Source organism: Ailuropoda melanoleuca, chromosome 10 (assembly GCF_002007445.2).
Source record: "Ailuropoda melanoleuca isolate Jingjing chromosome 10, ASM200744v2, whole genome shotgun sequence".
In the NCBI taxonomy this organism is placed as follows: domain Eukaryota; kingdom Metazoa; phylum Chordata; class Mammalia; order Carnivora; family Ursidae; genus Ailuropoda; species Ailuropoda melanoleuca.
The window spans coordinates 94,735,381-94,762,703 of NC_048227.1; the positions used below are offsets into that span (position 1 = coordinate 94,735,381).

Below are 27,323 nucleotides of genomic sequence, written 5' to 3' on the forward strand. Positions count from 1 at the left end.
AACATAGTGATTCAACAATTCTGTACTTTGCTCCGTGCTCATCACGATAAGTGCCCTTCTTAATCCCTTATCAACTATCTCACCCACCCCCCAACCCACCTTCCCTCTGGTAACCGCTGGTTTATTCTCTATAGTTAAGAGTCTGTTTCTTTGTGTTTTTTTCCCTTTGTTTGTTTTATTTCTTAAATTCCACTTATGAGTGAAATCATATGGTATTTGTCGATGTCTGACTTATTTCACTTAGCATGATACCCTCTAGGTCCATCCATGTTGTTGCAGATGCACGATTTCATTCTTTTTTATGGCTGAGTGATACTGCCTTGTATATATACCACCTTTTCTTTACCCGTTCATCTGTCGATGGACACTTGAGTTGCTTCCATTATCTTTGCTATTGTAAATAGTGCTGCAGTAAACCTAGGGTGCATATATCTTTCCGATAAATATCCAAAGAAAACTAAAACATTAATCCAGCTGCCTAGCTTTGAATTGTCCTCTGCCGTGTCCTGGACATGTCCTTGGGTAGGTCACTTAACCTCTCCAAATCACAGTTTCTCCCATACCTATCACAAGGCTTGTTCTGTGAATGACATGCAGTCATGCTGGGAAAAGTACGGGCTCACCCCACACGGAACAGTGGACATCAGCTACTATTACCACCTTAAGATGCCAAGGATCTTTACTTTTTAGATAACTCTACACAAATACTAATTCATTTTTCAAGTGAAGAATAGCTGTATGAGTACACTTGATGAAACTCATAAGACACTCAGAGGGATTTGAGTTGTGCCAATGGGAAACACTATTGCTTGTATCCCTTCTCACACAAAGGCATCCAGGACCATCCACACAGGATCTAAGAGATCTAAGGGAATTGCTTTGCTTCAAATACCCTCCTTTCGGGCTAGGGAAATCCTTCTCGAAGGCCTTGTTTGAAATGCTTTGTGGTTACCAGCGAGAAAGCCAGATGCCCTGGAGCCCAGCAGATCACAGGTGCACACTATCATTCCAGCACATCTCTCTGTCTTGCCTAAGCCTTGCACTACTCTGGAATGCAAAAGAGTTCAAGAAACTTAAACTCGAAAATTGTTGAGAAACTGTGCAGAGAGTCTTTGCAGTGGCATTAAACATTAAAATTAAAAACATATGGTCTGAAATTCAACTGGCATATTTAACATCTCAAATATACTCCGGTGCCAAAAGGGATGCTAATCAAAACATGAAGGATTCGGCTTCTTATTTGGGAAGGACCATCACTGCCAAGGGGAGAGAGGCAGGATGCAAATCATTTTGCGATTTGAAAAAATAGAGTAGCAAAGTCATGTTGTATATGCTACTTTTAGCCATCTTGCAGAGTCGATAGGTCCAATACTCTTGCTTTAATTTCCCGGTGCATATGGGTAAGAATTTCACCTAGGGGAAATATAAATATCCTGGGAACATCCCATATATATGTAATATAAAACAAATACCTTTTGTTTGTTGAAGTAATACTCTAATCATTATAGAAAAGTCAGAAGCTTTTCATAAGAGGAGAATTCAAGTCATATCCAGTATAGTCCATACAGATAGATATTTCACATTTTGTTCTAATACTTTCCTTCTTCTATGGGGGCTTCCATGTAAAGGATGGTTGTAATCCTATTGAGATGAGTTACTCACTTTTATCTATTTATGTAGACCTTGTAAAGTCTATAGGCCCAACACGCTTCTGAAAAAAAGCCATTCTCCAAATGTTTCTCCTCTTTCCGCTGTGCCCACCCTCACCGTTCCCCACCATGTACTCTCTTATTAGTTAGTCTGTTCTCTCCGATGCTCTGACGGTTGGTTCTGAGCTTCATCCTGCTCAGCTCTTAGCCTTATCAGGCGGGGCTTCTCTCCTCTTCATTAAAGCTCTTTTCTAAACAGCCTCTCCGGGCTCTCCTCCCAGCCGCTCCTTCCCGTGCCATCCCTTTGTGGGAGCGCCCCGTCTGTTCAGCTGTATCCCTGGCTTCTCTGTAAAGAGTCATCAAATGTCTTCCCAATCCAAGAACTTACAGAGGCAGGCAAGGAACAGTCCGTAACTTTGTCATCAACACTTCAACTACATTAGAAACTGTTCTGAGTGGTCACGTGTTTGCACGCACGTGTAAGACCGAGTGCACGGGGCAGGCATGAATGCAGAAGGATTAGGTGTTGTTGGCCACTCAGATGTCACAAGTGGTTATTGTCATTGGTGACATGATCTTCTGAAAAAGTACACAGCTCGTGGCAAAGTTAAGGCTAGCCTTTCTTCAGTGTTCAGTGTTGTTTGCATTCCTAGAAAAATGGGTATATATTGATAGTTTGAAAAAATACTACATTTCTATGTGAAAGAAACTAGGGGGAAGGTTCTAGTCTCCTGTAATTATAAGCAGGTTTTTCAACTACAAGAGTGTCTGGAGGGACGATCCTGTGGGCAGGGGACAAATCTTTGTTGGAACTACTATGCATGTTGCAAGATGCCCAGCATCCTGGCCCCATCCACAGCTCCTCCCACTTACAGACCACCAGACAGACACCCCCCCCCCGCCCGGTAGTACCCCTCTGTTGGGTACTGACAACCTTTCCACTCCTCTGTTCTTTCATCTGTGAAGCCAGGGAAAACCATGCATCTAAAGTACATGGGACAGTTCCTGGCATGGATAAGTGTTTACTCCTAGGGACAAGAGTTTACCTTTCTTGAGGACCTGCTGTGTGCTGGGCGCCCTCCTGGGGGCTTTTACGTGTTATATATGTTTATGTGTTTTATAATCACCCTAGGAGATAGTTACCAGGACAACCTCCATGTTACAGGTGCGGAAACAGGAACATCAGTGTGAATTCGTAGTTTGTCTGAAGGCAGACAGGTAGTGTAATGGGGATCAGGGATTTGAACCTCGGTTTTTGGCCCCAGAGCCTTTGTTCTTCCCACTGTGTCTTACTGCTTCCTCAAAGGTCACTGACGACATCAGAGGGCTTGTGCAGATCTCCTAGTGAGTACTAGGTGTTTTTTGAATAGAAAATTATTATAATGAGTTGACTGAATGACTTACCTGCTGGTAAATGTGTGTGAATATCCACTATGCTTTTAATGGTGAATATGGGCATATTTGCCAGGTAGTTTGTTGAAGCAGCATTTAAATAAATTGAAGAGCAATTAAATAAAAAGAGTAAAAAAAATTGGGGAATGTTTTGAAAAAAAGTTTTGAACTTTAGGAATGTCTACCCTAACCTCAACCACTTACATTTACGGAATGTCAGTTTATTTTCAATGAGATATCTAGCCCATCCGTAGTTAAGATTTATGCATATTCTAAATACTCTTCCTAATGTAATTGTGCTTACCATCGTAAAATGTGGAGGTAAAATAGATCCTTGTCAAGACATGTTTTACAGAGATTAGAACTGTGAAAGTCAACATAAAATGATTTTAAAATGTGATCCAGAGATTAAACTTGAGGTTTGAAATTCACAAAATGCATAGGCTTTTTAAGGAGGTTATTAAGATCCAGTGTGCAGTGAATGACTTCTAAATTTCCATTGTGTGACTGTTATTTTATCCTATCTTAGCTGAGAACTTTCAGCCTAAAGAGAGTCAAATTACCCTTACCTAATAGGTAAATTGTAGTTTAGAAAATTGTAATTCCATGAGGTTGTTTTAAACTCTTAGCAGTGTTTGGTATAATTACAATATTATACTGTTCTTACTCGAAGAAAGCAATAGAATTTCTGGCAAGGAATATTAGGAAACTGGTAACTGTTAAGGAACAGTGGAGCCTTTTGTGGACCTCTTTACATCTTCTGGGGGGCAGAGAAAGAAAAATTAATTATTAGTGTTTTCTAAAAACCCTCCTCTCCTACCAGGTTCAACCATAAATGTTGTTTTATCTATTAATACTTTGGGGGTTCTTTTATGTTTTTTTTTTAAAGATTTTATTTATTTGATAGAACTAGAGAGAGGGAGAGAGAGAGAGCAAAAGTGGGGAGGGGAGAGGGAGAAGCAGGCTATCTGCTGAGCAGGGAACCCAACACAGGACTCGATCCCAGGACCCCAGGATCATGACCCGAGCCGAAGGCAGACGCTTAACCGACTGAACCGCCCAGGTGTCCCTATCTATTAATACTTTGATACAAGTAATACCGATTTTAAAAAACTACCCAAGGGGGCGCCTGGGTAGCGCAGTTGTTAAGCGTCTGCCTTCGGCTCAGGGCGTGATCTCGGCGTTCCGGGATCGAGTCCCACATCGGGCTCCTCCGCTAGGAGCCTGCTTCTTTCTCTCCCACTCCCCCTGCTGTGTTCCCTCTCTCGCTGGCTGTCTCTCTGTCACATAAATAAATAAAATCTTTTAAAAAAGAAATAATAAAAAATAAAAAACTACCCAAGATTTAAAAGAATCATGGTTGGTTACAAAGTGTTTGAGTATCATGTTCAAAATAAAGCAGAAAAGGGATACCTGAGTGGCTCAGTCAGTTGGGTGTCTGACTCTTGATCTCAGCTCCATCTCAGGTCCTGAGTTAAAGCTCCAAGTTGGAGGGAAGAAAGAGGGAGGGAGGGAGAAAAGCAGAGTAAAGAAGTAACTTTAGGGATGAAAGCAGCATCTCAGTGGAATAATAAAGACAATGCAGTGGAACAGTTTAAATAGAATTGTAAAACAGAAGTTCATGATCAGCCTCATGCTAAACGGTGACGTGCTAAAGGCGTACCTGGCGTATTCAGAAACATGACAAGCATGTGGATCACTGCTGTTACTCTTCATTATTGTGGGAGTCCTAGCCAGTGCAACAAAGCAAGAACATTAACAAAATTTTTAAAAATTGAAATAGAGGAGACTAATGTTCTTTTATTTACATACAGTATGATTCTATCACTAGAAAATTGAAGAAATTTATTTTAAATAATAAAAGTTTTGGCTGATGAGTTGGATGCAATGTAAATAAGTAAAAGCCAATAATTTCCCTTTAGGTCATCAATAAAAAGATAGTATAATGTGGGAAAATACCCCTTTTATATGCATCCCCCAAATCATTAAATACTTAGAAGTAAATGTAACAAGAAGTGAACATGGAGGGAAAAAAAATCTATGAAATTTTATTGAAAGACACAGAGCAGGACCTGAGTCGTAGTGAGGCGACATGTCCCATGTTCTTGGATGGGAGTAATCCATCCCGAACAATCATCATTCCTCTGTCAAACTAATATATAAAATTACTATGGTATACCATGCCGTACTAACCTGTACTATTCAACGCCGTGCTACACTATATGACATAGTTACCATAAAAGCTATGCAGGAAGATGAACTTCATGGTTAAATTAATAACAACATGTGTCTAAATTCTACCAAAATAAATTCATGAGCATAGACAAAAAATTAAAAAAGAGTAATGAATGATGGTTGACCTACCTAACTCTTGATATCAAAACGGGGTAATGCTGTCACAATGATAGAGGGAGACAAAGAAATGATACCAAATAGAGTCTCCCTAAATAGACTTACTCCATTATATGTAGAAATTAGTGATTCCATAAAGATGACATTCAAATTGGTGGCTAATGGATGGATTAACGATTAAATGATGCTTGGACATTTGGCTATTAATTTTAGAACACAAACCTCAGGGGTGCCTATGTGGCTCTGTCGGTTAAGTGTCCAGCTCTTGGTTTCAGCTCAGCTCATGATGCTCAGGGTTGTGGCATCAAGCCCAGAGTCAGGCTCCCTCTCTCTCAAATAAATAAATCTTTTTAAAAACCCACAAGTTTCAGAGTCCTGTATCACAATATATTCAGAATAAAAATAGATAAAAATTTTAATATGAAAATTAAAAACTTAAAACTTCAAGATAGGGGCGCCTGGGTGGCTCAGTAGGTTAAGCATCTGTCTTCAGCTCAGGTCATGATCCCAGGGTCCTGGGATTGAGCCCCACATTGGGCTCCCTGCTCAGTGGGGAGTCTGCTTCCCCCTCTCCCTCTACCTGCCATTCTCTCACTCTCTGTCAAGTAAATAAAGCAAATCTTAAAAAAAAAAAAAACTTCAAGATAAAAACAAAAAAAGTTTAATATTATTGGTGTAACACCAAGGTTATTAAGAATAGATTTATATGAAACATGAAAAGATGTTCATGATATATACAGTAAAAGAAACAAAGTTACATAACTATTTTATATCTCATTTTTAAAAATTTTGCAATGAGTATCTGTACTGTATATGCAATGAAAAGGTATAGAAAATGTATAGCAAGTGCGCCTGGCTGATTCAGTCAGTGGAGTGTGTGACTCTTGATCTTGGGGTCATGAGTTTGAGCCCCATGTCGGGGGCATCTTTTTAAAAAGATGTAGTGGCGCCTGGGTGGCTCAATTGGTTAAGCATCTGCCTTCAGCTTGGGTCATGATCCCAGGGTCCTAGGATCCAACCCCAATGCGGGCTCCCTGCTCATCAGGATTCTGCTTCTCCCTCTCCTTCTGCCTCTCCCCCCTGCTGGTGCGCTCTCTCTCTCTCTCTCAAAAATAAATGAGTGAAATCTTTAAAATAAATAAAGATATAGATGATCGCTTTTATTTCTCTGTAGGAAATGGGGTCATGGTGATTTTTACTTTATACTTTGTTTTTCTGGTATTCTTGAAACTTTTATAATTAGGGTGTGTTAGTTACATAATTTTTAAAACAGGAAAAGTTGGCTTGAAAAATCCAAAGTAATTTGACATGCAGAGTTAGGGAGAAAGGCATTCTCACAGAACAAGCCAATGATCGTAGATGGGACTATGTTGATAGATTCTGGAGATGGTGTACCTGGAGTAGAAGACGTGTGGGGCGATAAATCTCATGGTCAAATGAGGTCATTTTGGAGGGGAATAAATGCTAATCTGAAATGCTGTGCTTGCAATTAATACTGGAGATAAATTGACAATTTTTAAACAGTCTTTCCACTAAGAAGCTTGAGAAGATGGCTTTTGAGACAAGCCATGAAGAACGGTTAAGATGTAAACCAATAAAGCAGGACAGAGAGGGCAGAAGGTGATGTGTTCACGGAATCACCAGTAGTTCAGTAGCCCAGAGATATCACAGAGAAGACAGACTGGACGTAGATTTTCAGCATCCTTACAAATCATGGAGAAGCATTAGTACAGTTTCTAATCTATGAGCGTTTCCAGAATGATATTGTAGAGTTACTGTTGCTGGTATTTCCCATGAAGTTGGTATTTCTTTCCACCCCTGCCTCCCTCACATAAGTCATTCCACCTTCCTGAAGTACAATAGTGAGGGGGGGTAGGGCAGGAGCCCTATCCGAGGGCGCTCCCTCCCTAAGAAAGGACTGTCAGCAGGTAAAAATGTGGGTGCTGTAAGACCCACAAGACTATCTGTGCATTCCCACAACACAAGGTCTCAGAAATACAACGTCGAGTGAAAAAGCAGGGTGTAGGATTTTAAGTACAGTCTAACACGTTCTTAAGACACAAAAATAGCACTATATGTGTTTATGCCTCTGTGTGTATGTATAAGTAGGAATGCACGACCTGGGTAAGCACCAGGTTGGTAAGAGTTTCCCACTCGGGGCGGGGAGCTCAACTGGGGACCCAGGCACAGGGGACCTCAGCTCTCTCTCTATGCTGTTTACCTTCTTTGTAAAAGGAAAATAGGCATTTGTGGCAAAACTTTAATGTTTGTTAGTTATGCATTGAGGGGGAGGGGCGGGGAGGAAATGTGAGTCTGTAATTTAGGACAGAGGCCGAGACCAGAGCCTCTGATTGTCAGTCCTCATTAGAATGTGGTCAAGTATTTAGCTTTTTTTTGAGCTAAATCTGGATGTTGATGGTCATCCAGCCTTAGTCCACCTAAGCCCACTGTTAGAGGGTCAGGGCTTTACGTTAACTTTCTAGCAGAAGTGATGGATGGATGCCGATACCTGACGTCGTCAGGCCGGGCCAGCCAGGTGGAGAAGCTCCCTTCTGCACACTGAACAGGGAGAAACCGAGGCTGCGTGCTCTGCTTTCCAGGGGCAGCAAGGATGGCTTATTCGTCCATGAAGTGCTCCTTATTCCACACTGAGATATACAGTCCTGTTCCAATGAATAAGGTTCTTAGAAAATTTTCCATATTTTCGGTGTGTCTGGGTGTCTCAGTCGGTTAAGCGTCTGCCTTCAGCTCAGGTCATGATCCCTGGGTTCTGGGATTGAGCGTGCGCCAGGCTCCCTGCTCAGCGGGAATCTGCTTCTCCCTCTCCCTCTGCCCCTCCACCCTGCTCGTGCTCTCTCTCTCTCAAATGAATAAATAAAATCTTTTTTTTAAATGTCCATATATTCAAGTGTTGAGGCACACGAACATTCTGAGTGTCAAACACCAACAATCTGAGTACCTTCTCTTGATTTCCCCCCGTCTTGTTTAGTCCCTTTTTGTTTGTTTTATAAAATTGCATGAATGCTTTGGTTGAGTGTGGATTGTTATTACTTTTTAGAGTTAGGCAATAATTTAATGATGTAACTTCTAAAAATATTCAAAACAACTACAAAAACAGTTTTTTGCCTCCAAAAAGCATTTCTTTGTTTAGCACATAACACACACAAAGGAGGTAGCATTGAGAGCAAGAACCGTACTTGGAGTCAGATGAGTAGGAAACCCTTCGGAGTTCACGCATATATCCTGTGCTTCGGCATCCTGGCATACGTACTTGTGCCCGCTTTCCTGCCTTCATTCTGGACCTTGTGATCAGACCCTCTTCGAACACTTACTTTGCATCGCATAGCTTTGGGGCATTTGTGGGCACATCTCAGCCTCTAAAATTTCAGCTCTTTCATCAGCAAAACTTTAAGCAAATCTCACATCTTTTCTAAATTAGAAATGTCACCTTGACTTCAGTCCCAGAGTTACTATTGTGCACAGAAAGAAAACACTGTGTAATGTCGAAATAATGTGCAAACTGAAATGATAGAAATGAAAAATGCTTTAATGTTTCCGAACAGGCTTTGTTTTCACGAACGCATCAGTTAAGATTAGGTTTACCCACAAATAACAGCAACAGTAAAAGAAAGGGACCTGAAGCAAATATAAGTTTATTTCTCTCTCACATAAAAGAAATCCAGTCTAGGCTGGAATGGCAGCTCCTCAATCGTCAGGGGCTTTATGCTGCCTAGTAGTCCAAGGTGGTTGCACGAGCCCCGGCCATCACATCTGTATCCCAGCCAACAGGAAGATGGAAGAAAGGCACACCCCCTTTTTAGGAGCCTTCCTGGAAGTTACACCCAACACTTCTGTTAATTAATCTCCTTAGTCACACTTAAGTACAGCTAAGCCATACTTAGCTACACGAGAAGCTAAGACATTTTCTGATTCTCCTAAGACATTTTCTGATTCTCCGTGGTTTCCTTCGAATAAAAAGGTGAGTTGATAACCCACTCACTGTCAGCATGACATAGTTCCAGAGGTTTTCCAAACACATAATTGAGTTAATGCCACATCACCCATGTCACCATCTCCGCTAACTTTTTGACAGTACCTGCTGGGTAGCCAGACAAAGTGGAGGAGAGCAGACTTTGGCTTCTCTACACAACCATGCTTAGGATTATCTTCTAAGTCAACCAAACAGACTGGCTCACTTTCATTCTTAAGTACATCACAGATCATTTTTGAAGAAGAGTTTAGACCATGGCCAAAAGTTAAGCCCAGTTTTATAAATCATGACTCCTTCCATTATAATGGAATACCATATAATAAAATATTACCCAGCAGATGTTAGTATCTTGGGGAAATGCTCCATACTAGGTTCACTGAAAAGATCAGGATACAAAAGTATCTATAGAGCATGATACCCATTATGCTGGAGATAAAGGCATGTAAGTAGTGACCCCTGTCCTTGTGAGGGCCACCACTTGCTACTCTGCAGACCCATCTCAGAAATTTACAAGCTACGTGGGCATAATAAAGCCTTGTGTTAATGCTTACCTCTTGCCAGTATAGTAATAATATTTCTATACACTTAGCATTTCCTGTATAATACAAATAATCCTATTTTAATCTGCAGCTTTACCCAAGTCAGACCCACTTTTAGATAAAAGGTCGGGGTGGGGACATACCAAAGAGAAGCAGAGGAGAAAGAGGTGGCAAATTGAGGGTTCGCTCTTTGTTTATACAAAATGAGAAGTAAGGCAAACTGTAGTTTCAGCTCCTTTGGGGCTTAGGGATAGCATAGAGGTCAGGAGGTGGGAACATTAGAATTATTCCTAATTATTTGTTACCTTTTCCCTAGAAAATGTTACTAGACATCTCAAGGGTATCTTTCCTCTGTCAACAGTAGAGGGATAGCCAGGAACATTGATGCTAGTGAAAACAGTTAAATGTGCCTGATTCGTTTTTTTTCTTCACATCAAATTTGCCAATAATGTATCACTAATAATATATCCATTTTTTAAACAGAAAAAGGCTATATTGAAAATAAGCCAAAGAAAATATGCGCATGCCTCCTTTTCAAGGTTATTTTCTTGACTTGGAGCTCTTTACACATGTAAATATGAATTACTGGTCTTTTCAGTGTGTTCTCATTTTTTGTCTTAAAATCGGATCCTTTCAAGGTCCAGTCCTGTTGGACGGGCACGGGGCAGGGTGGGGCGGGGTCTTCTCTTACACTCCTGTCCGTGTCACACCTACCGAAGGAAACGTGGAAAGCAGGACCATGCAGACCATTCCTGCCTCCACGCCCAGCCATAGAGCCTCAGAGTCTGTGACAGGAACATCTGTGACCTTGAATATAAAGATAATGCGAGATAACCCTGAGCTTGGGATCATTGTTCCTTGTGAGCTCCCTGTGCTGTTTGCACCAACCCTGTGCAGAATGGAGCCAGGCCTGAGTAATCATGACATTGATCTTGCAGGAATCCAGTAGGACTAGATATGACTGTAAAAGCAGCAGGTCTGCCTCCTCCTTTCTTAGATAAGAAACTTGGAAAGTAGTCTGGGCCAGTGACCCTTAGATGTTTTGACCAAAACTCAAAGCATGAAGTATATTTTTTATCTCAAATGCATGTACACGTGCATGTACACAAAAGTTGAATCATGTCTTATGTGTGATGTATCCTACTATTTCCTGTACTGTTTGTTTTTCTCTTTTTAATTCTGGGTGCAACACAGTACATTGATTTTTGTGACCCGCTAATGGGCGTCTGCCTTCTGTTTGGATAATCCCTGCTCTGCCTGCTTGTTAGATACATTATAGTATCTTCCACTTTCGAGTTTAAAATGTTTTTCTTCTCGGGCGCCTGGGTGGCTCAGTTGGTTAAGCAGCTGCCTTCGGCTCAGGTCGTGATCCTGGCGTCCCAGGATCAAGTCCCACATTGGGCTCCCCACTCAGCAGGGAGTCTGCTTCTCCCTCTGACCATCCCCCCTCTCATGCTCTCTCTCTCATTCTCTCTCTGTCTCTCAAGTAAATAAATAATCTTTAAAAAATAAATAAAATAAAATGTTTTCTTCTGTCTTAGTTTCTTCTATTAGAAGTTGCTGTACTAGGAATGTTGATGTATTTCATTTGTTCTCAAGCTTAGTAATCATAGTTTCACTTGCTGGGTTTCTTCTACTGCAGAAAAAGCTATTACAGGTTTTTTTATGTTGTTTTTTTCCTGGGAACCTTTTAGATAAAATATATTTCTCTTTTGACATCTTTACGTTTTTCCTCCTTGGGTTTGTTTTCATAAAATGCTCCATGAAAAATGTTCTATTTCATCTTTTAATTATTGTAGGGTGACACGTTAGGAGCAAAGCCTTTCCGAATTGGCCTCTCTTTCGAGTTATTTTCCTTGTGTCCAGTTCTTGGGAGCAGCAAGAAAACAGCTCTGCCCCCATGCAATCATCCAAAATTCCAGGCCTCTAGCCAGAACTCTGGGATGCCATTGTTTGCTAAAAACAGAAGGGTTAAAACCCTGGTCATGGCAATGACATTGTCCAAATGCTCATGATTGCAACAAGAAGATGGGAACTATTTGGATAATGGATTCATGAATTTAATTCAGTTGGATTTTTATAAGGGAGGTAAAAATAACATGAGTAATTTAATTTTCATCTTTAACATTTTTTTCCCAAAATTAAATTTCACTTTGGTCAAAATTATTTTATGAAATAGGATGATTAATGATGGTTTCAAATAATGGGAACCAATGTCTATAACTAATTAACTCCAGAGGAAGGAAATTCTGGGTCCTGACACCAAAGCGCATCTAAGTGGCATTACTGGTATTTTCAAAGTTTTTTTTGTCATTACCGAAAACGTATGGTTCAAGTTGATCTATGTCCTTTTTTTTTTTTTTTAAGATTTTATTTATTTATTCAACAGAGATAGAGACAGCCAGCGAGAGAGGGAACACAAGCAGGGGGAGTGGGAGAGGAAAAAGCAGGCTCACTGCAGAAAAGCCTGATGTGGGGCTCGATCCCATAACGCCGGGATCATGCCCTGAGCCGAAGGTAGACGCCCAACCGCTGTGTCACCCAGGCGCCCCGATCTATGTCCTTTTTATACTTTGCTTATCTTTTTCTTTCCTTTCCCCAGATACATCCTCAATAGCTTTCTCATGCATTCTATACTACTACCAAAATTCCCTCATACATACACAAGCATTGCCATCACAAAAAGTGTACGTGGAAAGGCTCAGGCTAGTATGAATATTGTTTTCTTACTGATTTCTTTACGTGGGTCTCCTAATATGTGCCCGGTCGGTTCTACATATTCTTAGGGAAATTTGACATTTAATAAAACCAAAGAGGAACATAGATTAAATAGACGAATCAAAAAGAGCAGAAAGGATTTGATTTTTTGCAAAATTTCAGAGACTTAAGATGAGTTGGATCCTCAAAATTAATATTTTTTTAAAAGATTTTATTTATTTATTCGACAGAGATAGAGACAGCCAGCGAGAGAGGGAACACAAGCAGGGGGAGTGGGAGAGGAAGAAGCAGGCTCATAGCAGAGGAGCCTGATGTGGGGCTCGATCCCATAACGCCAGGATCACGCCCTGAGCCGAAGGCAGACGCTTAACCGCTGTGCCACCCAGGCGCCCCTCGAAATTAATATGTTTGACGTCAAGTTTACTTTTTTTTTCCAGCAACAGTAATAATGCTAAGCTTCCCTTATCATTAGTGATTCATCCTGGTTGAATTAGTCTCCTTCTAGTCACTGAAAAAAAAGAACTAAAATGCTCTAAGGCTACCTCAAGCTCAAGTTCAGAGTTCGTGTGCTTCTGTGACTTTGGAGCCTTCGCTGAGTTTATCTGCAGACAGCTTCAGCTGGATAGACGTGCTCACATAGGGCAGAAAGAGTCGGTTTGAAGACTCCAGGTTCCACTTCCTTCAGCGCTGTGCAGGGAACCCACGGTGCTTCAGAATGAAGTCTAGTCCAGCATATTCCTTGCTTCCTCCTGTACAGAGGTTTTATTTTTATTTCTGATTTGTCTCAAGAAAACAAAGTGCTGAGAAGCTACGGTTTCATTCCTCCCTCTGTCTGGAGGAAATTCTTTCAAGGTTTCAGTTAGCAGAATCGGCCCTGCACAGACATATTTCTTATCTCAACCCCTTTTGAGCCAAGTGGATTGCAAGGGCTCGTTCTTCCATGAGCCCTCTCACAGTCCGTAAAGTCAAGTTCATGTCCAAAAGTAATGGGGAACTCAGTATGTCATATATTTGATACCTATGTTTTTGCATGTATCATAGAGAAAAAAATTACTGCCATTATAAATGGGCTATGAAATCTGAAAGTTTTGATCTTCTGAGGACACATAGAATCAAGGGCCCCTTAATTACCCAGCAGGTGGAAATTCTGTTAGCAAATCTCAGGACCAAATCAGGCATATCAAATAGCCAGAAACTCAGGGGAAAAATGATCTTGGTGCCTCAGTTTAACTTTGTCTCAGAGCCAAGGAGGGGTTTCCCCAAGGTAAAAACAAACATGAGAATCTCAGATCTCAGATCTAAAGCAGTTGTTGCCTTTTCTCCCACCGCATAACGTAGTGAACAGGAGCGTGCGAGAGAGTGGGCGTTGTTCATTTCACCAACCAGTCATGGGAAGGCAGATGCCTGGCTGGAGGAGCCTGGGAAGTCAAGTCTAGAGGTCTCACTCCCCTGGTGGAAGGTGACTATTGGGTTCTCGGGAGGCCAGGTGGCTGAGCGAGTGTTCTCTGCCTGTGACCCATTGCTGCGTTGGGTGCCAAGCCCAGTGGAACTGGTCCGGGGCACTTTGTCTCTGGGAGCTCCTTCCTTGTTCCCCCATATACTCCTCGCTGCTGCCCAGGACTTGACCCTCTTGGCACATAGACCAAGAAGAAAGAAGAGGATTGTGATTCATAATCCCTAGATTATTTGCTCCAAGAGAGAAAACAAATTTATGAATTTAGTTTAAAAAAGAAATAAAGATGTACGTATATACAATGGAATATTACTCAGCCATCAGAAAGGATGACTACCCACCATTTACATTAACATAGGTGGAACTGGAGGAGATTTTGCTAGTGAAATAAGTCAGGCAGAGAAAGACAATTGCCTTATGGTTTCACTCATATGTGGAACATAAGGAATAGTGCGGAGGACCACAGGGGAAGGGAGGGAAAGCTTGATGGGAAGAAATCAGAGAGGGAGACAAACCATGAGAGACTCTGGACTTTGGGAACCAAACTGAGGGTTACAGAAGGGAGGGGTGTGGGGGGACGGGGTAACCAGGTGATGGGTATTAAGGAGGGTACGTGTGGTGATGGGCACTGGGTATTATAAACAACTAATGAATCGTTGAACACTGCATCAAAAACTAATGATGCTGGCTGAACATAATAATAAAAGAAGAAAGAAAAAATGCATATTATAATGAAGAAGACTCCAGATGTTATCACAGCAGATCCATGTTGCAATTAGAAAACAAGTCTGAACACACCTATCAGAGTTCAGGAAAAGAATTCAGAGCTACAGTTCCTATACCAAAATATTGAAGTACAAGGTGTCAGGATTTTCCATGGAAGCACAACCTACCAAGCAGTTCAGCTGGAGAAAAGCTGCATGATTAGTTGGCTCGTGGCCTAGACGGCAGGGCAGGGACACTGGCGTAGACTGCAGTCAGATGGGCCTAAGTTTCAACCCGAGCTCCATCCCTCATAGCAGTGTGAGCTTGGGAAGAATGGTTTAGCCGTAGCCTTACAAGCTGTCTTGGCAGGTAAAGGTCCCTCGCAGGTGCTGAAGAGTGAAACAAGACAGGTGGCGTCTAGTACGTCGCCTGGCACACAGGCAGTGCTTAGTGAATGTTGGTTCTGCGCTCTCCCCATGCCCAGTCTCTAATTAGAATAGCTTTCCCCGCCGTATATGTTTCTTCTTGGCAGGAGGACTGACCACTGCTCCCACCTGTGTTGTTCCATATTGATTTGTTTCCTCCCATCCTTCCCTTCTTTCTCATGAGGTGAGTGCAGCATCCCCCAGTGAGGCACTCGCTACTTTTCATCACTGGGAACTGCCATGGTGTGGTGAACACGCAGAAACTTTACTGTCATTATCCTATTTCAGGAACTTAATGGTATATAAGGGTATCGTTAGCATAACAATTTTATATAATTTTTTATTCTGGCATCTAATGCATTTGTAACATTCTCAGGAAGAATATCTAGAAAGCATAAGGCTCCTTCGTCATTCTTGAACCACAGCAGTGTCAACCTCTGTTATTTTGGTATAATTCTAGTTTGGGGGGTTTTGGGGGGGGTTGGTGAGGATACTGTGCATTGTAGGACATTTGGCAACATCTGTGGCCTCTACTTACTAGATGCCAATTACAACAACCAAAAATGACTGCAGACATTGCCAGATGTCCCCTGGGGGGTGGGGGACGCAGAATCAGTCCCCATTAGAGAGCCACTGATCTGTCCTTAAGGTTTGTGATTCCATAGCAGTGGGTTCAGTAACTGGACCAAAGCATGGACCATGCAGAAGCCAGTGTGCTACCCCTGAAACTAACAACGCAGTATATGTTCACTAAATTGAATTTAAATAAAAAAATTTTTGTTTAAAAAGAAGTAAATGTGAAACAGACTTAATTCAAATTTACTAGGTACTGGTAAATAAATAAAAATTGTAGAATACCAGAGGGAATTTAAGCAAGAAAAAGTAAAATGGGGAAAAGTCAGAAAGATGTTCCTTTGTAATGAGGTGATTCATATTTCTGATGTTTGTCATGTTAAAAATGTACCGTTTCCTCCGTAAATGAAGACAGGAGTACATACATGACTGCTGGAGAGCCTGGCAACATAATAGAGGTTCGGTAATTGTTAGATGAGAAAAAATGGAGGTTTTTCCTTAATGCTGAGATGCATGTGTTTAATTAAAAGTGCTTTTAAATAGAATGCCAACTGGCAGAAAGCATGTAGTGCAGAGGAGAGCTCTGAGCCGAGCATCCAAGGGACCCGGGACACCATCTCAGGAAGGCAACTGGCCAGGAGCCTAGGAGCCCCGAGGAAGTTAGTTGCCTCAGAGCTCTAGAACTTTTGGTGAACCCATAATTTTTAGGTCCCCCTCTATGAGATGGTGATGTAAATGCCTTTTTTTTTTCTTGGTAAGTTAGCTGATTGGTTATCTGCGTCCTCATCGTGATGAAAATCTTCAGTGCATTGTGCACTGCAGATTGGACACATGCTGGGATAATTTGACATAGAAAAATCATCTCTCTGCCTCATCGAAGAATTTCACAGACACGATATGTACCTGCCATTCGTGTTTTATTGTTGTTTCTGTTCAGTTTGTCCAGTGTCACTCAGGGCACCCTCACCAAGCAGCACGGAAAGCAGGTGCCTGGTTGTGCAGTATTGGTTTTGACTCTCCACCTGAACCCTGAGCTCTGTTTCCTGCAAAAGTGCTCACAGTTTTTGTCCAAACAGCTAGTCCCTTCCCAACGCAGACCCCCTGACACTTCCTTTCTGAACAGATGATGGGTTATAAAGTTTGAATCAAGCCTTGCTACCAAATCACGACCTAACAGCCTCTGTGCTTACTCAGAAGACATCAGTCAGTTTCCTGTTTTCCGTCAGGTTGTAGGGTGAATGGCTGTGACCTCCACCCCCCCCCAAAAGAGATTGCCAAGACAAATAATTGTTGTGGCACGCACGAACGTTTTCTTGTGAGCCTTTTTAAATATGCAGCTTTCACAAGGCTCCATGACGTGCTTTTCAAGAATGCAAAGTCATAGTAAGTCTCCTTGCTTCATGACTCAAGAGCAGGTGTCTATTAAAATCAACATCAAGTAATCTTTTAGCATGTACATCTTTTAAAATTTATCAATAGCAGCAAAGAGGGTAACTGACTAAATTGCTTATTGCAGGTCACAAGGAGCGCTTAACTTACAGGTTGCTCTGTTGCCAATTCCCAGGAAGTTTCTGGGAGCTAGAAGCTGGCAGTGAGAGTGGCTTGTCCCCTGCTCACGTCAAGACCCACTGCCGCGCAAGACACAGATACATGGCACTGCGCGCTGGCCGTTTCCAGGCCGCTCCGTGTGGGTGTCGCCTTATGCACTGGTGCTTACTGGTGTGGTTAGTGACTGTGTGCCAGCACACCGTTTCCACACTCGGTTTTCCTTAGCAGCCCGATACTCGAAAACAAATAACATAGGAGTGATTCCATGCCGAGTTTCAGAACAGCCAGCAAAGTGTGAGAATCTGGCACTTTCTTCTGTTTTCTGCACATTATTTGCCTCCATATTTCCTTTGCATGTGGAAGCCACAGCCCCTGGACCTTTATTACTGTATCCTGTTTCCTTCCCCAGCTGCAGTTCTCTTTCTTGCTACTTTTTTCCTTTTTTTTTTCAATTTGTCTCTTCAAATATGAAATTAAGCTTAGCTGGCCCGTGGAGACATTTGCAATGGTCATACCTTTATCAGATATGACATTTATACCCTTTATTAAACCTGTTTTGCTATTGTAAGGGGGAAAAGAAGCATGATAGAGAGATATAAGAACATTCTTAATTGTTTAATTTTATTTTTTGTGTCTTCCTGTCTCCACTGAACGATGGCTTGACTCGATCACCACTGGCTCTGAATCCCACTCCACTCATTTCTTCACATCTCTGATAATGATTTCATTTGTGTGCACCAGGTACCGTGACAGGTACTGGACATACAAAGATGAGTAGGACATGGTTCCTGTCCCTTATGTGAGAGGTGCCACGTAAGTCTAGTCGGGATGCCGCATGCAGAGATAGGTGTGGGCTCGGTGAAGGAGCAAACCAGAGGGCCAGGAGGGGCAGAAGGGCCAGCCAGCTCTCCCGAGAGGATCGGGGCAAGTTTCTGGAGCATCCGAGCCAAGGCTTGGACTTTAAGTTAAAGAAGAGTGGTGGGAGAGAGGAACGTTCCAGTTGTTCGCATCTGGAGGAGGGTCAGAGATGACCAACATAGTATGTGCAGGCTCTGCAGGAAGCTTGATATTAGCAGAGCACAAAATTTCAGGCAGAGTGAACATGGACATAGACGTGTGCTTGAGGTTACATCGGGGTGGCCTTAGTTTTTATGGTAAGGAACTTGGATGTTTTCCTTGAAGCAATAATGAGCTGTTGGAAGGTTGGAGAGCATGGCGACCACACGATGAAGTTTAAGGAGAAGTTTAAGAGAAGAGATGCTTTTTGAAGTGAATTTGAGCTTGCAGCTTTTCCGGGGAATGAAATGATTGTAAATGAACTGTGCTATTAATATAGTTGTGACCAAGTGTTAGAAAACTTTGCTATCCTCCTGCTCCCTTTTTGTTTGTTTGAGAGATGTACACATTCATCCAGTGCCTACTGTATGCCTTGCACTGTCAGTCTCTCAAACAGACATGACCTCTTTCCTCGTGGAGCTTAGTCTGATACGGGAGCTTCAAGTGGAAACAGGCGTCCAACTGGAAAGACCTGATCAAACGCTACCTGCAGTCATCTACTTCCAACTATAGAGCAACACTGAGCAGTTTTTCCAATATAACGGCCTTGAAAATGCACACACACACCCCTTTCTTACTGGAATCCCTGCTCCTCAGAGCTGATCAGACCAGAGAACAGGTCGTGTTGGTTGAGGTCATTATGGATCATTTCTCGTCATCTTCCCAAGCTGATTTCTGCTCTTGCTCTCTCCTTTACCTACGAATCCTTTCACTCCCCCTAACCTCCCTCCCTCCACCCCCAACTCCCTACTTCTCTCCCTGGAGAAATCCTATTGTCCCTCAGAGCCTGACTCCATCATCCCCATTCTCCCACCCTACACTGTAACACCCATCCCTTCCTGTGCACTGCGCCCCTCTTCTCTCCAGTCCAGTAGCGGACAGTCTCTCCCCCCGGCTCCCCAGAGTGCTTGACATTAGGGACCCTAATCCTGAGCCATTTACCCTGAGCAAAATGCCTGGACGTAGCAGGAATTCAACAAATGTTTAAGAATTGAGTATGATTTCTAGCAAGTGGGAGAGTTGTTCTCTTGGTGGTAATGATGCGGACCATTTTTGTGAGCTCCCACTATGCACCAGAAAGCAGTAATGGAGTACTTGACATGGGCTATCTCGCTTCATTCCCCCAACAAGTCAAATGAGGACATTGAGATTCAAATAGGTTAAGTAACTCACCAGCATTCACTCGTTGATTGTCACTGTTCGGTTGACAGCTCATATGCACAGCTGTCCGGTCTGGATCCGGTCTAATACTAACCAGAAGGATGGTCACCTTTCCCCTACTGGGAGCCCACTCTGTAATGACCTTTGACAAAATCAACTGAACATTCCTCTTCTGGGGGCCGTTATAGCACTACCATGCTGAAGTCATCACTAGTTTTACCAGGGGTTACCACCGAGATGGGGATTGTTACTATCCATGATCTCTGGTTTTGACCACCACTAATCAAATCACTAGGATTGTCCCAAATAGTGTGTAAAAAGGAATGTCTTTCACTTCTTTAACTCGTTCTGCTCTATCACTTATTCAAAGAAGATAAAATAAAGGACAAAGTGACTTTATAGCTAAATTCATTCCAAATTGAATATTTTTAAGGAAACATTTTTTTACATCCCCTGGCACCATGCTCTCACCCTTGGGAATTTATTCCAAGAATATAATTTGAAAGAGGTTAAATCTCATATGCACAGATATTTTGTAGCATTATTTATATTGGAAACAATCCAAATGTCTAATAACAGGGGGAACGATTTTGTAAATCTTGATACATCAACTTAACAAAATTATAAGCTGCCACTTAAGATCATAAATTTTGAAAGTTTGTAGTACAGGGAGAGAACTCTGAAAAGTTTGAAGTAAAGGAGCAAACTACAAAATTCTACCTGTTCTGTAAAAATTATACAAGCATATGAAGTATTTAAAGGAAACCATAAAGAATTAGTATGACGGGTTGTTGTATTTAGAATTTGAAATTATATGTGACACTTCATGATTTTATTTTTCTGAATTCTTGTTAAAATGTGTACATTCAGTGACTGGTCAAAACAAATTCTTCATTTATTCACATTTTAAATGTTTTTATTTTATCTTAGTAATTTTTTTTACTGCCAATTCCTGTCTCTGCCATCAGTTATGGCCTTGGTTGAACAGTCAGTATATAGTGCATATTTCATAAACGTTTACTTCCTATTACATTTATATTATTCTTTTTCTAGAGAGTGCTTCTCAAATTTTAATGGGCATTCATCTCGCCTGGGATCTTGTTAAAATGCTTATTCACTGGGTCTAGGGTACCTAAATTCGGTGTTTCTCATAAGCCCCCTGCTGGTGCTGGTGCTGGTGGAAACGCTGCCGGTGACCGCATGCCAGTCAATGGTCGTATCTGGGAAGGCAATGTTAGGTATTCTCTCAGCTACCTCCACAGTGGCATTTCTAGCAATCTGGGGGCAGAGGAGGGATTGGCTAAAGATGAATGTCGTCTGTGCTTACCTTTGCTTATGGAAGAAAGGTGTTATCTTATCAAACCTGATGATTAATCTTCTTAAGCCACTCAACGAACTTGAATTTTGTCAATCGACAGAAATGACATTTTGGCATTAAATAAACGGTTCTATGCATGTTGTAAAAAGTAAGAGGGATCTTCTGTGGTAATCATGCTAGCAATATCCTTGGGTACAATCTGGAACCTGTCTGTGGTTAAGAAATGCTTTACTTTGGGTGTCCAAACTGGAAGAAATATCTTGGCCTTGGCAATGAATCCAAGGCAGGGTGGTCTAAAGCAGGGTGGAGAGCCACCTTTTTAGAGAACGTAGGGAAGTGGAACATTTTCTATGACTATGGGGAAATCAGTTTACCATCGCACAGGAACAAGGTGTAATACTGGGCAGTAACCTGGATGTGGTGGGGAATTTCAACTGTCCTTTGACCCTGAGTCATACCGACGATGGCCAAAACTTGCTCCTGTTTTACGAAGATGATAGCAAGTTTCCACCTTGATTCTCCACAGTCACTGAAGCGGGCTTTGGCGCTGATATTGGAATGGAGAAATTTTTCAACATCAAATGCCGAGCGTCTGGCTTGGTGCCCAACGCGGTCGTGCTGGTGGCCACGGTGCGAGCTCTGAAGATGCATGGAGGCGGGCCAGGCGTAAGTCTCCTGCTTCCTTCCTCAAAACACACATTTTTAAAAATAAGGTAAAGCAGAATTTCACATTTGAAATCTTCAGACCTGCTCCATAGCTGCGGTGTTTTTATATGTCTCCTTTTTTACAAATCACCATTATAAGGCACTTACCATTTGGTAAATTCAAGTAAATGGTGACACAAAGTCGTTCCTAAGCAGTATTTTGGAAAGAAGCATAATGGGACCACTTTTTAGTCCTAAGATTTATATCTAACACTCAGGTCAACATTTTTTAACCCCATGGTGATGGGAGGACAGAAGTATTAGAGTGATTGCTTTCGTGGGTGAGGTTTTTCCGTGTTCGTACAGATGGTTTTTTGGTTCACTGATGCTATGTCTCATCGGATTTCATCTAGAACTATTTTCCTTCTCTTTCTGCTTATTGTGATTTCACTTTCTAGCTCTGTTATAGCACTGGATTATTTCCTTTTTTTTTTTTTAAGATTTTATTTATTTATTTGACAGAAAGAGACATAGTCAGTGAGAGAAGGAACACAAGCAGGGGGAGTGAGAGAGGAAGAAGCAGGCTCCCAGCAGAGCAGGGAGCCCAATGCGGGACTCAATCCCAGGACCCTGGGATCACGTCCTGAGCCGAGGGCAGACACTTAACACTGAGCCACCCAGGCGCCCCAGCAATGGATTATTTCAGAAAGAGCTTTGCTTGGAAAAGATGCCCTATTTTAACTTTTTTTTTTTTTTTACAGAGTTTTGATATTAACCTGTCTTACATACATAATTCACACACATCTGAAAGAAATTTTTTTCCTTTCCACAGAAAAGATGTCATGTTTTTCTTTTTTCATTTTTAGGTTTTTTCCAAAGGGAGAATAAGAAGTGTTATACTGAGTAACACACTTCATCTTTGAAATAAATTAAGTTGGGGTATTGTTATCATTTAGACTATTATTTTAGACAAACTGCCAAATCTGATCGCTTAATTGGCAGTACTATGTAGAAGGAGTCCCATAATCAATGATTTTTACATAGCAGGAACAAACAACATTTTTGCCATCATGAAATACATCTCTGGTGGGCACTGTATAATCATTTTAGCAATTCTTTGTCCTAGGAGAGGCTGACATTTGTTTTATCCCATATTACAGAGGAGGGATTTGAAGTTCAACCAGTTGAGGGAATGTGAGCAGTGTGACCAGGCCTGCCGAGAGCCAGATCTGAAGTCTGGGGTTTAGACCCAAATTCCCTTCTCTGTCCACCAGGCAGAGCTGAGCATTAATGAAGGGTAAACATTTTCTGAATCCCAAATCCACTAGTAGTACCAAACACTTTGGGAGTTCACTGTAGCCTAAAACTTCATCATTAATTCAAATGCAAGATTGACCCACGTGTATTATTAAGCAATAGATCCTAAAGAATTCTGATTTTGTTCAAAACACCATTTGTAGGGGCGCCTGGGTGGCATAGCGGTTAAGCGCCTGCCTTCGGCTCAGGGCGTGATCCCAGCGTTATGGGATCAAGCCCCACATCAGGGTCCTCTGCTATGAGCCTGCTTCTTCCTCTCCCACTCCCCCTGCTTATGTTCCCTCTCTCACTGGCTGTCTGTATCTCTGTCTAATAAATAAATAAAATCTTTAAAAAAAAAACAAAACACCATTTGTGGCTACAATGCCTTAACTCTAGATTTTGAATCTGTATATCAGTTTCTGTTTTCAAAAAACTATTTCTGCTTCCAAAAGATGCATTTGAAATTCTCCCTCACTGTTTTACACCCTGAACATTATAAAATCCAAGGGCTCTGATACTGGAAAGGGCTTAGAGATTGTCTGAGTCTGGCTCAATCCTTTTAAAGATGAAATGACTAAGCTAACAGAAGGATTCGATGATTTGCCTGGTATCTTCCATCTTTTTAGGGGACTAACCAGACTTGAGGTCTTTTGAGTGCCAGTCAAGTGTTTTTCCATACCCTCCTATCTGTCCCAGAAAAATTCTCTACGTGATTTATAATCCAATTTTAGTTCATCTTAATGGATGCACTTGTTTTTCAGTGGTTGCATTTCCCTCCGACCTTACTCTTTTGTACGTCTTCACGTCATGGTTCCAGCCCAGTGATTCTAACAGGGCTCGTGGTTGGTAGGCTCAGATCTGGATGGAGGATGATAGAAGGCAAGGATCAGGAAGTCTGGCAAAGCTTAGCATCCCTCTCCTGAGCTCCAGAAGAGCCTTCCGCATCACATTGGTTTATGGCTGTCTCTATGTGTGTTTCCCTTCTCTACTCTGAGTTCCTTGAGATCAGGGACTGTGTCTTATTACTGTGTGTATCCCTAATGCCTGGCAGAGTCTGTATCCAGGAAATGTTTTCAACAAGTAAATAATAAATGAACATTCATCTGCTTAATCCTATGCTCTGTATTGTCCATCTCAGTGTCTTTCCTACTTACTTGAAACAACTCTGTGGTAATGTTTTTGATCCATTATAATTTCTGCTTCCTTAGGATATCATTACACAAATAACCATGGCGGCCTCTTTATGTTTATTCAGCTTGGGTTTTTTTTCCCATAATTTGTGCAGTGGAAAATCCTGTCACTCTTGAACTTGCCCATTTTAGCCCCAATAATTTTATATTCGTATCCTGTCTTCCAAAGTGCTGACCATTCATGCTGCAATGCAAGAACTAATATTGTTATACTTATGGATCGTGATATCCCTTTACAATTAATTTTTAAATACCTTGTATTAAGAGCCAATACAATATGTATTTATGCAAAAAGATTTATTATAAGGAATTGGCTCACACACCTATGGAGGCTGACAAGTCCAGAATCTACAGAGTAGGTCAGTGGGCTGGAGATTTAGGAGGGCTTATATTCCAGTTCCCGTCCCACTCTGAAGCCAGTCTGCTAGAGAATTTTTCTTGCACAGAATCTTTTTGTTCTATTAGGGCCTTCAACTGATTGGATACAGACCACCCACATGGTGTGGGTGGGGCAGAAGGGCAGGACACGGATCAGTTTTCCTCAGAGTCCACCAATTTAAATGTTATTCTCACCCAAAACCACCCCACAGAAACACTCAGAATAATGTGTGACCAACTATCTGCTACCCTGTGGCACACGCTGACACCTAAAATTAACCATCACACCATTGCTACTGATTTTCATGTATGGTGCAATCACCAGATCTCCTTTTCTTTTTTTTTTTTTTAATATTAATAACCAATTGGCCTAGTACTGTTTATTTAAATAGTCCCTCCTGTCTGATCTTTAGGCCTACTTTGTGATAAATTGGTTCTCCATACATATGTAGGTCTTTTTCTGGGAACTCTTCGGTTCTGCTGGTCTACGTATGTATAATTGTGTCTGTGCTACACTGATGGCCTTTATGGGTGTTCTGTTTCTTCATGCATGTGTGGCCTGGTATTGGTCGTTTTGACTGCCATATGTATTTTAGAATTCGCTCATAAAGTTCCATCAAAAATCTTTTCAGGATTTTTATTGGAAGGGCATTATATCAATAGATCAACTTAGGGATATTTGACAGGTTGCCATCTAAGATGATGGGATGCCTCTTCACTGATGGAGCTTTTTAAGTATATTTTAATAACGATTTACAGTTCATCCACAAAGGGTTTCTCCATCTTTTTATGGATTTGTTACTATGTACTTTACATTTTTGTATAGTTTAACAGGTTACTTCTGGGTTCTTATATATTGCCTTTATATCCACTGACTTTCTTAAATTAAGGTGTAATTGACACAAAACCTTATATTGGTTTTAGGTGTAAAACAGAACGATTGGATATTTGTATACATTACAAAAGGATCACAAATCTAGTTAACATCTGTCGCTATACATAGTTACAAAAATTTTCACGCAATGAGGGCTTTTAAGGTCTACTCTTGGGGCGCCTGGGTGGTTGGTGGTTCGTCTGCTTTCGGCTCAGGTCATGATCACAGGGACCTGGGATCGAGCCCGCATCAGGCTCCCTGCTTAGCAGGGAGTCTGCTTCTCTCTCTCCCGCTGCCCCTCCCCCTGTTTGTGCGCTCACTCTCTATCTCAAATAAATAAATAAAATCTTTTAAAAAAAAAAGATCTACTCTCAGCAACTTTCAAGAATATGATACAGTATTATTAACTATAGTCACCAGTTACATCCCTGTGACTTTAAAATTATCTTAGTAATTGTACTAATTTACCTGTAGACACTTGAGAGTTCCACGTGGGTGGTCATGTCTGAAGATAATGACAGTTCTGTTTCTTCTTTTCTAATCTTGTCACTAACCAGGTCTTTTTAGCTGGCAGTGCGGTATTAGGGGTGGTAACAGTGGGCCTCCTTTTCTCATCCTGATCTGAAAGAGAATGTGTTTAATACTTCTTCACTACCGACAGTTTTTCTGTAGGTTTGTAGTATATGTTTTTTATCAAATTAAGGAAATCTATTCTTATTTTGCCAAGGTTTTATTCTAAGTAAATGTTGAATAACTTTCTTCGTCTATTGAGATGATATGATTTTTTTCTTTAATCTATTAATATTACAAATTATATTACTTACTCAGTTTTAGCACTTCATCTTTAAACTGCCCTGGCTACCCCCAAGTTGTTGTGAGAAATAGGCCCCCCAAAAGGGGGAAGTAATAGCAATTACTTTAACATTTAGAATTTTGAGAATGATGGTATACCTTGTGTAAGTCACGTTTTACTCGAATTATAAGTTCCATGCTAGGGTAATGGGCACCAGTACGAAAGTTCTCAATATTGGCTCAAATTAGAATCACCTGAGGAGTTTTCAATGTTACTGATCCTGGGTCTCACTCCCAGAAATCCTGGTTAAATTGGTCTGGGTGGAGCCCAGACATCAGTGTTTTTTAAAAGCTTCCAGTAAGACTGTTATGTTCAGCTAGGGCTGCCAGTTGTTGGTTTAAAAGCACATTTTGTGCTTTTATATGCACCTTTCCAAAAAGTGACCGTGATTTGTTTTTCCTTCAGATCTTTATCAGAGTAAGATTTTTTTTTTTCCAACAAAAAAAGGGACAGGATAAAGTGGTCAAGATTCCCAGTAGCAATAAATAAATCTTCGTCGCTTCAGTGTCTAGTATGATGCCAATTACCCGTCCTTTATTTTTTAAAAGATAAGACAAACAAGCCCCCAGATTGGCAAACACATTGGCAAGTTGCTGGTTTCCAAGCCAGTTACCCTTGTCCAACCCACTCAAGTATTTGGGCTTTTCAACGTGCCCAGCCTGCCGGGCACACTTAAGTAAAAGGCATTTGCTCTATCTAAGCGTCCCTTGCTACCATTGCCATGGCCTTGTGGATGTATTTGGCTTCCATGGAAGCCGGTACTAGGGACAAGTAACAGAAGTAGGGGTTCCGCATCTGCCGGGTGGCGACGTGCAGGGGATTGGAATTGGGTGCCGCCATGCAGGCAAGAGGTAGGGCGGGAGAAAGGCAGTCCTTCAGCCCCTACAGAAGCAAACACTGCAATCCAGTAGGGCTCATTCGGATGCATTTTCCATGAAGCTGCTAGAAATTCAACCTACCTGTCTACTGTTAAACACAACAAGTATCAGAATAAGCATTTTAATGGGTTTTTGTCTTCATTTTTGCCTTTTCTTGTCTCAGGTAACTGCTGGTGTCCCGCTGAAGAAAGAATACACGGAGGAGGTAAGAGCAGGTGTCTTGAAGGCTTCTGTGCAGAACCATATAAATCCGGTTAACCATTGGTTAGCAGTTGAATGTCAATCAGTGAATGAGTCCTCTGCCAGTAGTGGCCTCTTGGAAAACT

At 41.5% G+C, this 27,323-nt stretch overlaps 1 protein-coding gene across 1 annotated transcript in view; it reads left to right on the top strand.

Moving 5' to 3' along the window:
* The window catches only part of LOC117804225 (monofunctional C1-tetrahydrofolate synthase, mitochondrial-like), a 114,689-nt gene that overhangs the window by 16,810 nt on the left and 70,556 nt on the right, over positions 1–27,323 (top strand). Inside the window, exons 3-4 of the mRNA XM_034670790.1 lie at positions 21,407–21,546; positions 27,161–27,320. Of these exons, the coding sequence (XP_034526681.1) occupies positions 21,407–21,546; positions 27,161–27,320 (300 nt within the window). The remainder of the gene's footprint in view (positions 1–21,406; positions 21,547–27,160; positions 27,321–27,323) is intronic.